This window comes from Felis catus, chromosome A3 (genome assembly GCF_018350175.1).
Source record: "Felis catus isolate Fca126 chromosome A3, F.catus_Fca126_mat1.0, whole genome shotgun sequence".
Classification (NCBI taxonomy): domain Eukaryota; kingdom Metazoa; phylum Chordata; class Mammalia; order Carnivora; family Felidae; genus Felis; species Felis catus.
Genome location: NC_058370.1, coordinates 26,869,987 through 26,881,441, shown reverse-complemented (window position 1 = coordinate 26,881,441; position 11,455 = coordinate 26,869,987). Strand labels below are relative to the sequence as shown.

The window sequence follows — 11,455 nt, the reverse complement described above, 5'->3', positions numbered from 1 at the left end:
AGCGCGACAGTGGATCGAGAAGCCACCTGGGTGGCGCGCGGAGGCGGCGAAAGTGAAAGTTCTGGAAAGACGAGTTTCGCTTTCCTTTCTGCCCCCCTCACCCGGGAAGCCTTATCCTTTCGCCCCTCCCTGTGGTAGCCTGGCGGCGCCGAGGGGGCAGAGGCACGGTGAGACGCCAAGATCCATTGGAAGGTAGGGGGTGGGTAGCCCGGGATATGTCCGTCCCCAGAGTGGACGGGCACCCAGAGGCGTCCCTTGCCCCGCCCGTGCACCTGTTTTCTGTTCTTCCCAGCCTACAGGACCTAGATTGTAGAGGTTGTAAAGCCATAGTGCTTCTTAGACTAACTCCAATCAGAATTGAGAGGCAGAGACTGGTTTGCAATGTACACTCTTGCCTCCATCCCAGACCCGCAGAATCAGGCTTTCTGGGCAGGAAGCCCAGTAATCTGCACTTAACGAGTTCTCCCAGGGGATTCTGATCCAGGTGGTCCAAGGGTCACCCTTGGAGAAATAGCTCCTTGAATATTGGAAGTCCTCATCTGCTGATGCCTCCCTACAGTGTTGGCCAGGCTAAAGCCTTTCCTGCAGGGTCTCAGTTGGTTCTCACAACGGCATGGTGAGGTGATAATTACGCATTTTATGATTAAGAAGAATAAGGCTCAGAGAGGTGAAAGCCCTTTGGGTTCTATAACAGGGTCTTAGAACTAGTATGTGGGGGCAGTCAGGATCTGAACCCGTGTCTCTGTGTCCCCAGAGCCCAGGAACCTAAACAGTTCCCCACACTGCCTTCCAACAGCTTACGCCTGGGGTTTATGGACACCCCCACCCAACCCCGCAGAAAGTGTATGCAAATTTTTTCATGCCTATGCATTTTCCAGGGCTTGTGTCTTTCATTCAATTGCCAAAGGGGGGTTGTGATTTGAAAGAGGTCAGGCAGTGCAGCCTTTGCTGTGCACATGGGGAAACTCAACCCCAAGGGAGCACAGAGCTGGATGCCCAGTCAGCATTGACCAGAGGCTGGTAGCACTGTCCTTCATGGGCGCCTTGAGGGTCAGGGGGGGCCTTCTTTATGCTCCTCACCCCTTTGTTCTCACATGCCAACAGCCACTCAGTTCTGACACCTCTATGGGTGTGGCCAGGATTCAGACTCACTGTAGGGCTCCAGTGAGGGCCCAAGGCATTTCATAGGATTGAATCCAAGGGTAATGACGACATCTAGGCGTGAAGCTGAAGTGTGTCAGACAGTCTCTTCATATTTCTGGGTGGCAGAATCATAGTAACTAGGAGAATGGCGTGCCCTCAACTTCCCAGCCTGACTGCTTGGATTCAAATCCCAGCCCCACCACTTGCTAGCTGGTGACCTTGGACACCAACCTGTTTCCTGAGGAGCAGGTTGGGCAGCAGGTGAGGATTATTTCATCCATCCTCGAACTCCCAGTACTGGCATCTGGGCCTCCCCCACAGCTCTGAACACAGTCTTGGTGCATAGTCTCTGAACAGTGCTTGGTGCATAACAGGAACCCCATACAAGTGGCTATTAGGTCAGGGTTTTTTCAGACCCCTCTCAACCCCAGTTGAAAGTAACCTTTAGGTTAGGAAAACTCAGCTCGGATGACCTCTGTGTACCCTTGGGGTCAGTTTGCTGCTTTCTTGGGCTGCCCTGAAGCCTTCTCTCCTCAGTGGCTGCCCTGGGGCTTTCAGCTCTAGGTGGGCAGGCTCTTAGTGGGAGAAGGTATTTGCAAATGATCTATCCAAAAAGGAGTTAATATCCGAAATATATAAAGAACATATTCAAGTTACCACCAAAAAGCCCCAAATAATCCAAATAAAATGGGCACTAAGGAACTGCCTCTTAACAACCACCACAGGGCACAGACTGCCCAGGTTCAAATCCAGCTTCCCCTACTCTAGCTGTCCTCAGGCAAGCTGCCTACCCTTTCTGAGCCTCAGTTTCCTCCCGAGGATTAAGTGCACTCATGCATGTAAACAGGCAGGCATGAAAAAGGCACTCCCCTATGGCTTACTAGCTAGGATCTGTAAATAGGGAAGAGGAGGGAGCTGGTGAGGAAGAGAAGGGCTCAGAAGAAGAAAGAGGTTCAGGGAGAAGGAGGGGTTCAGGGGCCTTTTCAGGAGGCCAGGGCTCCGGGGACGGGTGGGGGTGGGGGGTCAGGGCAGCATGGAGTCTCGGAGTTCAGCCCTGCCCACTGCAACTTATGGGAGGTGGCAGGCTCCAGCCCCCGGCAGAGTTCTGCACCCCCGCCCTTGCGGAATGATTAGGAGGAGCTCAGACAGACAGCTTCTGTGTCTCTTTAATATCCTCCAGGCCCACCTAACCCCCACCCACCCACCCACTCCCACTCCCGCTGCCTTTAAGGATGGAGGCCCGGGTGCCCCCTCCCCCCGGCCCAAGGACTAAGGCACCAGGCGGCTGCAGCAGGCCGGCCCAGACACAGAGACGCGCAGAGTTGGAGGACACACAGACTGCGGACGCGGACGAGCAGGGCGGGCATGGGGACGGGGCTCAGGCCGCCGCGGGGGCTCCCACAGGCTCTGGACCCGTCCTGGAGGCCGTGGGCGGCCCAGACAGCCCCGAAGGGGACCAGTCGAGTCGGGAGGAAGAGGGGCGCGACGGCGGGCCGGGATCCTCACTTGCCGCCCTTGCGGGACAGACACCGCGGGAGGCAAGAGAAAGTCTGCTTGACGCGCGCCAGCAGCGGCAGCGGCCGGTGGGCCTCCCGGGGCGGCCGCGGCACCAGGCGCTGCAGGGTTCCCTCGGAGGCCGCCGCGTGCGGTGCGGGGGACGCGGCCGCGGGCGCAGAGCCCTGTCGGCAGCGCTTGCACAGCGGCAGCAGCGCGCGCACCTCCTCCTCGTCGCGGAAAGGGCTTTCTCCGAAGCGCTCCTCCAGCTGCCGGCGGAGCTGGGGGAAGGGAGGGGGGTGGGGACGAGACGGGGATCGGTGCCAGGCCGCCGGCGGGTCCCCGCACCCCGGCCCTCGTCGCTTCCGCCGGCCCGAGAGCTCCCCACCCCTCTCTGGGCCCCTCCCCTTCCTGAGCATCCTCCCATCTCGCCCTAGACGAGCCTCCTCCTCCCTATCTTCTCCGGACCCCCCCCCCCTTCCCCTTTGCCACCCCGTCTTCCGACCCGCTAAAGCGACGCCCACCCGCCCCGGCGCAGGGGAGACCCTCTTCTCTGCGCATCAACTCCACCCACGCCGGCCTCTTCTTTGCCCGCCTCTTTCCTAACGCGGCCTTGCACATCAGCCTCTGAGAACCAGGCTGCCACCCCGGAGAGAGGCTTCCTGAGGCTGCTTCTCTTGTGTCTCTCATCCCTTGTTCCGAGGGAGGCCTCGGTTCCTGCCATCCCCGTGTGCCCTCTGCCCAGTGGGCCTAAGAGAAGGAACTGATTTGGCCTCACCAGGGACCCAGGGGTGGAGTAGGGAAATGGCATTTCTCCCCAAAGGGGTCAAACATTCAAATGCCTTCAGGTTCCAGGCAGGTAGAGCAGACAGTGCTGGGACCTGGTCAAATTGAAGGGTCCATAGTCTGGCCCAAAGGCAACCCAATTCTAAACTAAAAAAGAAAAGGGAACATCTGGCTGACCGAACAAAATACACCTAGGGGCTAGATTAGCTCAAGGGTCATGAGTTCAAGACCCGAGCAAAATCTCCTGCCAGGTCTGAAGCACAGGCTAAATTCTTTGCAATCGGTGCTCAACTCAAGCAGGAAGAGTCTCCTAGCCCTGCCCAGCTCCTGCCTCTGCCCGAGCCCCTACCTTCCGGGAACTGCCCCAGCCAAACTCTTCAAGCTGCTGCCTAAAGCCTGGGTTGGGGTTGGCGATGGGCCGGGTGGCCTTGATGGCTTCAAGCACGTCCCGCCAGCCAAGCCCCGTCACAGTCATCACATATGCCGTCACGATGGTGGTGCTGCGGGAGATGCCTGCAAAGCTGGGAGACCCCCCACCCACCCACCCACCAGGCTTCAGGGAAGGTCCGATCTCCTCCATGCCCTACCCCCAGGCACCCGGTCTCCACCTCAGCTCTCCCACCCTCTCCTCCTGAGCTCCCATCACAAAGAACCCACTAGGACCTGTTTTCCTATTTCCTTTGCCCGTGCTGTTCCTTCTGCCTGGAGTATCCCCCTGGCACTCTCCCACATCAAAGGTCCGAGTGAAACATCACTTCATCCATTCAACACACATTTCCTGACCATCTGTTATTTTTCAGGAACTGGGGACATGGCGGGGAATTAATAGACATTGTCTCTGCCATCCTAGGGCTTACAGTATGGTTGGGGGAGACAGACGCTAACCAGGGAAACAATTCAAGGGTGATAACTGCTCTGAAGATGAGTCCAGGAGCTAGGAGATCCTATAGGAAAAGGTATTAGTCTAGTTAATGGAGAGGGATTAGGGAAGGTAGTGCCAGCAAGCTGAGTCCTGAAAGATGGGTAAGCGTCAGTCAAGAACATTCTGGGCAGTGTATGAAGCCCATGAGGTGGGAGCTGGTGGATTTGAAGTGTGGGGAGTTGGCCAAGGCGGCTGGAGTGTGGGGAAGGGGGACAGAGGGTGACAGGTTGGAGGAGCTGCTCCTATGATTTGGGCTCTGGCAGGGCTGCCTTGAGCCCAGCGTAGGGTAGGTGCTCAGTGGGAAGTTAAGGGATGAATGACATCAACTGATCCAGGGGCCATGGGAGGACTCAGGGGTCCTGTCTCCCAGCCCAGGGTTCCTGCTCTGCCCTATTTCCTCAAAAGCCTAGAGGGGAGGAGAGGGAGCCAGAACTGTTGGAGAGTGTCGAGCTACCTTCCTATCCCTCCTGGTAGCCCAGCAGGTCAACATTCTTTTCCCTATTTTACGGATGAGGAAATGGAGCCTCGGGAGAAACGGGGAGAAACCGCTCTTTGGCCTTGGCCACACAGCTGGTAAGGCACAGAGCCCTGGTTGGAGCCCCTGATCAGCCTCCATGAGAGGACTGATGGACTGTCATATATGGCAACAGGCTGGAGAAGGTGCCCCCCAGGTTCCCCATTCCCCATAGGGTGAGTGTGTGTTTGGGAGGGCAGTTCCCCTACTTCCTGCCCTCATTCCTCTCTTAACTCACCAATGCACAAGGCAGTTCCCCCCATTGAGGCGGCAACAGTGGATGAAGTTGATACATTCTTTGAAGTGCTTTTTGCTAGAGAAGAAAGCAACAGGGTAGGGAGCGCTGGGGGGCAGGTCTCCTGGGAGTTGTCTCCCTCCCCACTGATGGGAGGTCAAGAGCCCTGGGTCCTCAAGTCAGCCAGCCCATGCAGCGAATAGGGGCCAGGACTATAGTACAAGTGGAGGTGTGTGTGAAGCAACAATGGTGGCATTTCAGCCAGTGAAAGAGCCAATAATGAGAAATCCTGCCACAGAGGCAGGAGCACCTCTCCAGTGGGTCCCACGGATCCTATTGTCATAGAGGGTTTATCTTGATCTTTCAAGGCAATGAGTGGGAGGAGACAGAGGAGTCCCACTCCTCTGGGGTCTGCAATCTGATCTTTGATCCCTCTCAGAGCAATTCGTGCAAGGTTACACAGCTAGTAAATGGCAAAGCCTGGCTGGAGCCCAGACATCTTAACTCCAGGGCCAGGAACTGGCTGAGCCTTCAGATCTGCTGGGGCATCTGGTCCTGAGACAGGACAGTCTCTCCATTTCTTCAGCTGAAGACACCGAGCTCTGGGAGATTAAGAGTCTTGGCCAGGGGCATTGGCCAGGGCATGGCTGAGACAGACATAGGTCTGAGTGACCACTGGTGCGAGGGTCCCCAGGACAGCTTTCTGGTGTGAGTCCTCTCTGTCCTCCCCCAGATCTCCTCCCCCCCCCCCCGCCCCGCATCACCACAGACGGCAGCTGTCTGTCCATCTGTTGGTGTATCCAGAGAACTTACATGGGTACCTCAGGGGTGTCTGCCACAGGGATGCGAAGGTAGGTTATGTCCTGCAAGTACAAAACACACATGGGCAGTGGGGGGCCCTTGGCTGCAGCCCTGACCCTGGCCTGGGCTGCCCAAGCACCTCATGATCCCGGGCCAGTTCCCACCCCTCTCCGAGCCACTGTTGCCCTCTCTGAGCCACTGTTGCCCTCTCTATCTGAAGAGGGTAGATAGCATGCGTGAGTGCCTCCCAGCTCTATCCAGAACCTTCTGAGAAGATGGTATCCTAAACTCATAAGGTGACTTGGGCATGAGGACTTGATAAAAAGGATCCAGGGACCTTTAAGAGGTGGGAAAGGGCCACAGCAGTAACTCTCCTCCAAATGAGGATTACAAAACTATAGCATAAAAAGGGCAAAACAGGGGGTGCCTGGCTGGCTCAGTCAATAGAGCGTGCAACTCTTGATCTCAGGGTTGTGAGTTTGAGCCCCGTGTTGAGCACAGAGATTACTTTTTTAAAAAGAGCATGGGCGCCTGGGTGGCTCAGTCAGTTGAGCATCTTGATTTCAGCTCAGGTCATGATCCCAGGGTTGTGAAATCAAGCCCCGTGTTGGGCTCTGCGCTGAGTGTGGAGCCTGCTTGGGATTCTCTCTCTCTCTCTCTCTCTCTCTCTCTCTCTCTCTCTCTCCCTCTCTCTCTCTCTCTTCCTCTGCCCTTCTCCCCCCGTGTGTGCTCTCTCTCTAAAAAAATTTGAAGAATATAATAAAAAATAAAATTTAAAAAAGGGCAAAACATTTTATTACCTTGAAAAGAAACAAAGCCATGAAAATAAGTTTATATGGCTCATTAGTTATGGTTATCAAACTATGTGCTAATTATTAAAATAATCAAGGAATGCATTGCCAGTAATTTCTCCAACAAACTTGCTATAATATCCTCTACTTCATGCTTAACCTTCACACAAGATCATAAAGATGATTTGTGCTCAAGAATCACTCTTCTCAAGGACCTCTTTTAATTCTTTGATATTCAAATGACTCTTTTCAAGTGCCTGGCCCACCCTCAGCCACAAGCTAAGGGACCCCAGGCCAGATCCTCATTTGTTAATGGCCTTGGGTGAGATTCCAGCCCTGCTCTGACTCACTTTTCCCAAGGTCACACCATCCTGCATCTTTTGCAAGGTTTGCAATTTCACTTTGCAACACATTTGGCCTTGGGATTGCTTGCCATTATCAAACCCTGGCTGGTAAATAGACGGGGAGGCAGGGCTGCCTGTGGGAAGAGGGGAAGGCGGTTGGAGTGGGGACTCGTTTGGCAAGCAGTCGCTTCATTAGTCAATCTATTCACGACTTGACAACCTTCCCTGTGCAATCTAGTGACCGCATACTCCAAATACTCCAAAACAAGCCTGCCCTATAAAGCAAAGTCAGACTCCATTGACCTGGAAATTTCTTGTTTGAATGACACTGAGCACCACAGATTATTGGAAGTTGCTCTTAGAGACCGTCAAATCTGACACAGGGGGAAACTCAGGCCCAGAGACTGAGAGGAACCTGTCCAAGGTCACACAGCAAATCTGTGAACCTGGTTTGGAGCTCAGATCTCCAGAGCCCTTTTCTGCCCACTGTTCTTCCCCTTTAGTGGGTGACACAGACTCTAACAGATTAGGAGGAGCGGGCTGTCTTTATGGGATAAGAATATGACTAGCTTTGTTATATCACCTGTAAGTTGTTGGCTGTTTTGCGGCTGTTAACAACTCAGTGAGGTAGGTGCAACTGAGGCTTAGAGAGATGAAGTCCTGTGCCCAAGATTACAGAATAAGTGGTCTGGATTTCCTACTTTTCTCTTCTGGTTTATAACACCCATACCCCCTCTTTTCCAGGACTCCAGAAAACCGGTACCAACCCTTCCGGTGGGGGCCGTGCTTTACAACGTGCAAAGCATCTTCACCGTCCTGCAGCCCCTTTGCCTCCTCACAACAGCCTCTCTGGGGGCAGACAGGACTGAGGGATCAGAGGCCCAGAGAGGTGAAGTCACAGCTCAAGATTACATGGCAAGACACAGAACCCAGAATCATCCATTTGTAGCCATGCATTCAGCCCATGTAGAGTCCTCTTTAAGATTCAGGGTGAGGCCTCTGGGGTCAGATGGTCAAATCTTAGCTCCTCAGCTTCCTGAATGTGTGACCTCAGGCAAGTTACTTGACCTCTCTGGGCCCTAGTGGCCAAACAGGGATCAAATGGGGTTGCTAATGTAAAACAAATCAGTTTTTAATGGAATGACCTAGTATAGGTCAGGAAGACAGTATAGGACCTGGCGCATGGTAAGTCCTTGATAAATGGGTGCCACTGGGGGTCGGAAGCCCCCTTCCCCACCTACACACAGCCCAAAGATGTGGGTAGAGAGTACCTGCAGCAGAGGCTGGGGTGACTCGTGGATGGAGATGATGTGTGTGATCTTATTCCGGCCCAGCTGGTCCGGGTCTTTGGCATCTGAAAAGAGACAGGATGCCTGAGCCAATCTGGTGGGTGCAGCTTACGTGTCCCTGTTGGCCACGAAGGGTGGGAGCTCACTGCCCAGCTCCCCTCCCCACCTCTCCCTCTCCACTCTGGCCCACCCTCTGCCAGCTCCCTGCTCCTTGGCCACTTCCTGTCACGCTCCTGCCGTGACAGGTCCTACCACACCCCAACGCTTCAGTCTCGTCGCGGGGGCACCCATAGGCAACAGCCCAGCCTCTTCCTGGTCTTGCCCAGGCTGTTTCCTTCCATGGCAAACACCCTTCCCTGGCATATCCTTGATCCAGCAACTCTTATTTCCAGGAATCCTGTCTACAGAGGGGTTTGCTCACACAGAAAGCTGGGTGTAGAGGATGAAGTTCTCTGCGGTTCTGCTTATAACAGCAGACACACCAGAAATAGTTAAAAAATGGGGGCAACCTACACGTCCACCGTAAGAGAACTGGATAAATAAGTATTGTCATCCTTGAATACTGTGCTGCCCATTGAAAAGACCTCTATGTGCTGATGAGCCAGTGTGTCCACAATATATTATTAAATAGGAAACAGGTTACAGAACAGCATGCAGAACAGGTTCCTATTTGTATTTTACATATTATATCTGTATCTACAAAGATCTATGTAAACTGACCCAGGGATGAACCTCATGCTTCCATCAGTGGCTGTTTCTAGGAGCGGGAATCCCAGTGTGTGCAGATTTTTTTATCATTAGAATAAATAACACTCCTCCCCTCCTTCTCCAAATGTCTACTTCATTCAACACATTTACTGAGTGCTTACTAGGTGCAGCCTTGGCTGGGTATGAGGGTGTGGGGGCAGTTTCGTGGCCCCTACCCTCATGGGGCTACGGACTTAAAAAGGATTCAGAGCTTACTTAGCCTAGTACTCCGAAATCAAGCGGCATGAACTGCCGAGGGGCCTTCCAGGGAGGAGATCAGATTTATGAGAGTGGAGCATCTAAGCCGGGTCGGGTGGGAGAGGCGCAGGCGTGGTGGGGAAAACCTTGCCCCTCGCACAGATGCCCCTCCCTCTCTGAAGTTTTCTCTGACTGCACATGGAAATGTGTGGAGTCTCAGGCTCAGCCTGTCTCTTAGCACAGGCCTGGGACAGATAAAGTGCCATGGCCTTGGGAAAGAGGGGACAGTGCTCACTACCAAGTTTCTGAGGTAGAGTCTAGTCTCCAGAGACCGCCCCTCTGTGTAGAAGGTTGTGGTGGGGTGGGGAAGGCTCCCAGTTTCCCAGCTAGAAGCAGCACCCCCAAACAGACCTCAACTCAGAACCTCAGGGCTGTAAGAGCCCTTAGAGGTGAGTGGACCTTGTGCTGAGGGAGAGGCTGGGGCTCAGAGCAGGTGCAGACTTGCCTGGCATCTGGCAGAAAGGGCGGTTCTGAGCCCTCAGCACTGAGGACATTCCCCGCCCACATAGCCCTTAGTCCTCATGAGCTCCCTCTCCCTCCCAGCCTGGCATTGCTTCCCTGCCCCCGGCCCCATTCCTGAGCGCTTCCAAGGTGCGTGGGCTGGAGCATGAATGGTGGACACAGGCCTGGGACAGGCAGAGTGCCACAGCCTTGGGACAGTGTGGGCAGTGCTCACCAATGAAGTTTCCGAGGTAGAGTCCAGGAAGTACCTACAGGAGAGACAGGCTGTGGTCAGTGGGGTAGGGGTGCATGCCCTGCCCACCTGGCGGCTGGGGGGCCCACAGCCCATCTCTGTCCCATGTGAGGTGTCTGGACCTCAGGACTCAGGGAGCCATCTCCTCTCCCTCTTGGGCCTGGACTGTGAGAGGGGCCGGGGATGGCAGGAGAGGGGCACCAGGGGAAGCTAGCTTGGGCAGGGGTGAGAAGAGAGGGGAGGAGGATCACAGAGGAGTGGGGCAAGGGGAGAGGTGGACTTACCAGGTGCGGGGGGGGGGGGGGTCTGAAGAGGGAGGTGGGAAGGCAGGGACAGGTGGAGGGTCAAGCAGAGGCAGAGGGGGAAGGATGAAGAAACAGCACCAGACAGAGTCCAAGGAGTCAGAGACAAGGGACACAGAGACAGCTGGAGACAGGGAAAGGGACCCAGAGAGATAGAGTGTGGGAGTGACAGCCACAGAAAGACCCAGCAAGAAATAGAGTCACAGAAACAGGCAGAGAGACAGAGGCACAGGGAGAACAGACCAGAGAGACACAGGAAGACAGAGACGTAAGCAGAAGACACAGGGACGCAGGGTCAGAGAGTCACCGGGAGATAGAGATCTGGACACACAGAGCGTCAGAGAGAGGGCCAGAAGGTCAGAGGCGGGCACAGCGACCGGGGCAGAGCCTGCGCCGCGGCGACACTGGGGGCGGCCAGGTGCGAGCTGCGCGATCCCCGACCCCCTACCTTGGTCATGCCATTCCCCATGATCACGGGGACGGGGGTCCGGGCGCACCCCCAGCTCGCCGCCCGGAGAGCGCTCGGGTCACAGCTGCCCTGCTGGCCCACGCCCGGCGCCTGCAGCCTGGCGGGGAACAGGGGCCCCTGCCCGGCCGCCGCCGCCGCCGCCGCCGCCACCACCGCCCGCCGACCCCCGGCCAGGGAGGGAAATGGTGGTGGAGCCGCCGCCGCCGCCGCCGCCACCGCCGCCGCAGGCTCCTCCTACCCCCTCGGTCATGTGGGGCCCCCCCCACCGTGGGTCGCGGCGGGGGGCTGGACAAAGCCCCAGTGTGCCGGGCCCAGGGCCCGCGGGACAACGGCAGCTTGTTGGGCCGCGTGGGGCCGCCACCTCCGGAGGTGGGGGCGGGGGCTCCCCCCCCACCTGGCACCGTCTGGCGCGGGCGGGGTGGGCGCGGGGGCGGGAAGAGCCCCCGGCCGGTGGCGCAGCCGCTCAGATCACAGCTCGGGCGCTGCCCGGACCTCCCTGCGGGCCCTGGGGCAGCACGCCCAGCTCCCTGGGCCTGGCCGCGGTTTCCTAGCAGAAACGTGACGGGGGCCTGAACTTGGATCGCTGTGGGTCCCCCCATATTCAGACACTGTGTGGGTAATTCCTTCTTTCGGTCCGTCCCCACTCCTGCCCCGCCCCCATGCGGG

The 11,455-nt window shown here is 56.3% G+C and overlaps 1 protein-coding gene across 2 annotated transcripts; it reads right to left on the bottom strand.

Annotated features, from left to right (window-relative positions):
- Positions 1-2,350: 2,350 nt before the first annotated feature.
- Positions 2,351-11,145, bottom strand: DUSP15 (dual specificity phosphatase 15). Of its 2 annotated transcripts, none has more exons than XM_023251357.2 (7): positions 11,028-11,145; positions 10,001-10,034; positions 8,302-8,384; positions 5,908-5,957; positions 5,098-5,172; positions 3,773-3,944; positions 2,351-2,918 (listed from the first exon to the last, which is right to left on the bottom strand). In XM_023251357.2, exons 1-7 carry the CDS (start codon positions 11,037-11,039, stop codon positions 2,646-2,648), a joined length of 699 nt encoding a protein of 232 aa, XP_023107125.1. In that variant the 5' UTR covers positions 11,040-11,145; the 3' UTR covers positions 2,351-2,645. The 2 variants fall into 2 exon arrangements, with proteins under 2 accessions (XP_023107125.1, XP_023107124.1); XM_023251356.2 differs by lacking the exon at positions 11,028-11,145 and adding an exon at positions 10,769-11,021.
- Positions 11,146-11,455: the final 310 nt, after the last annotated feature.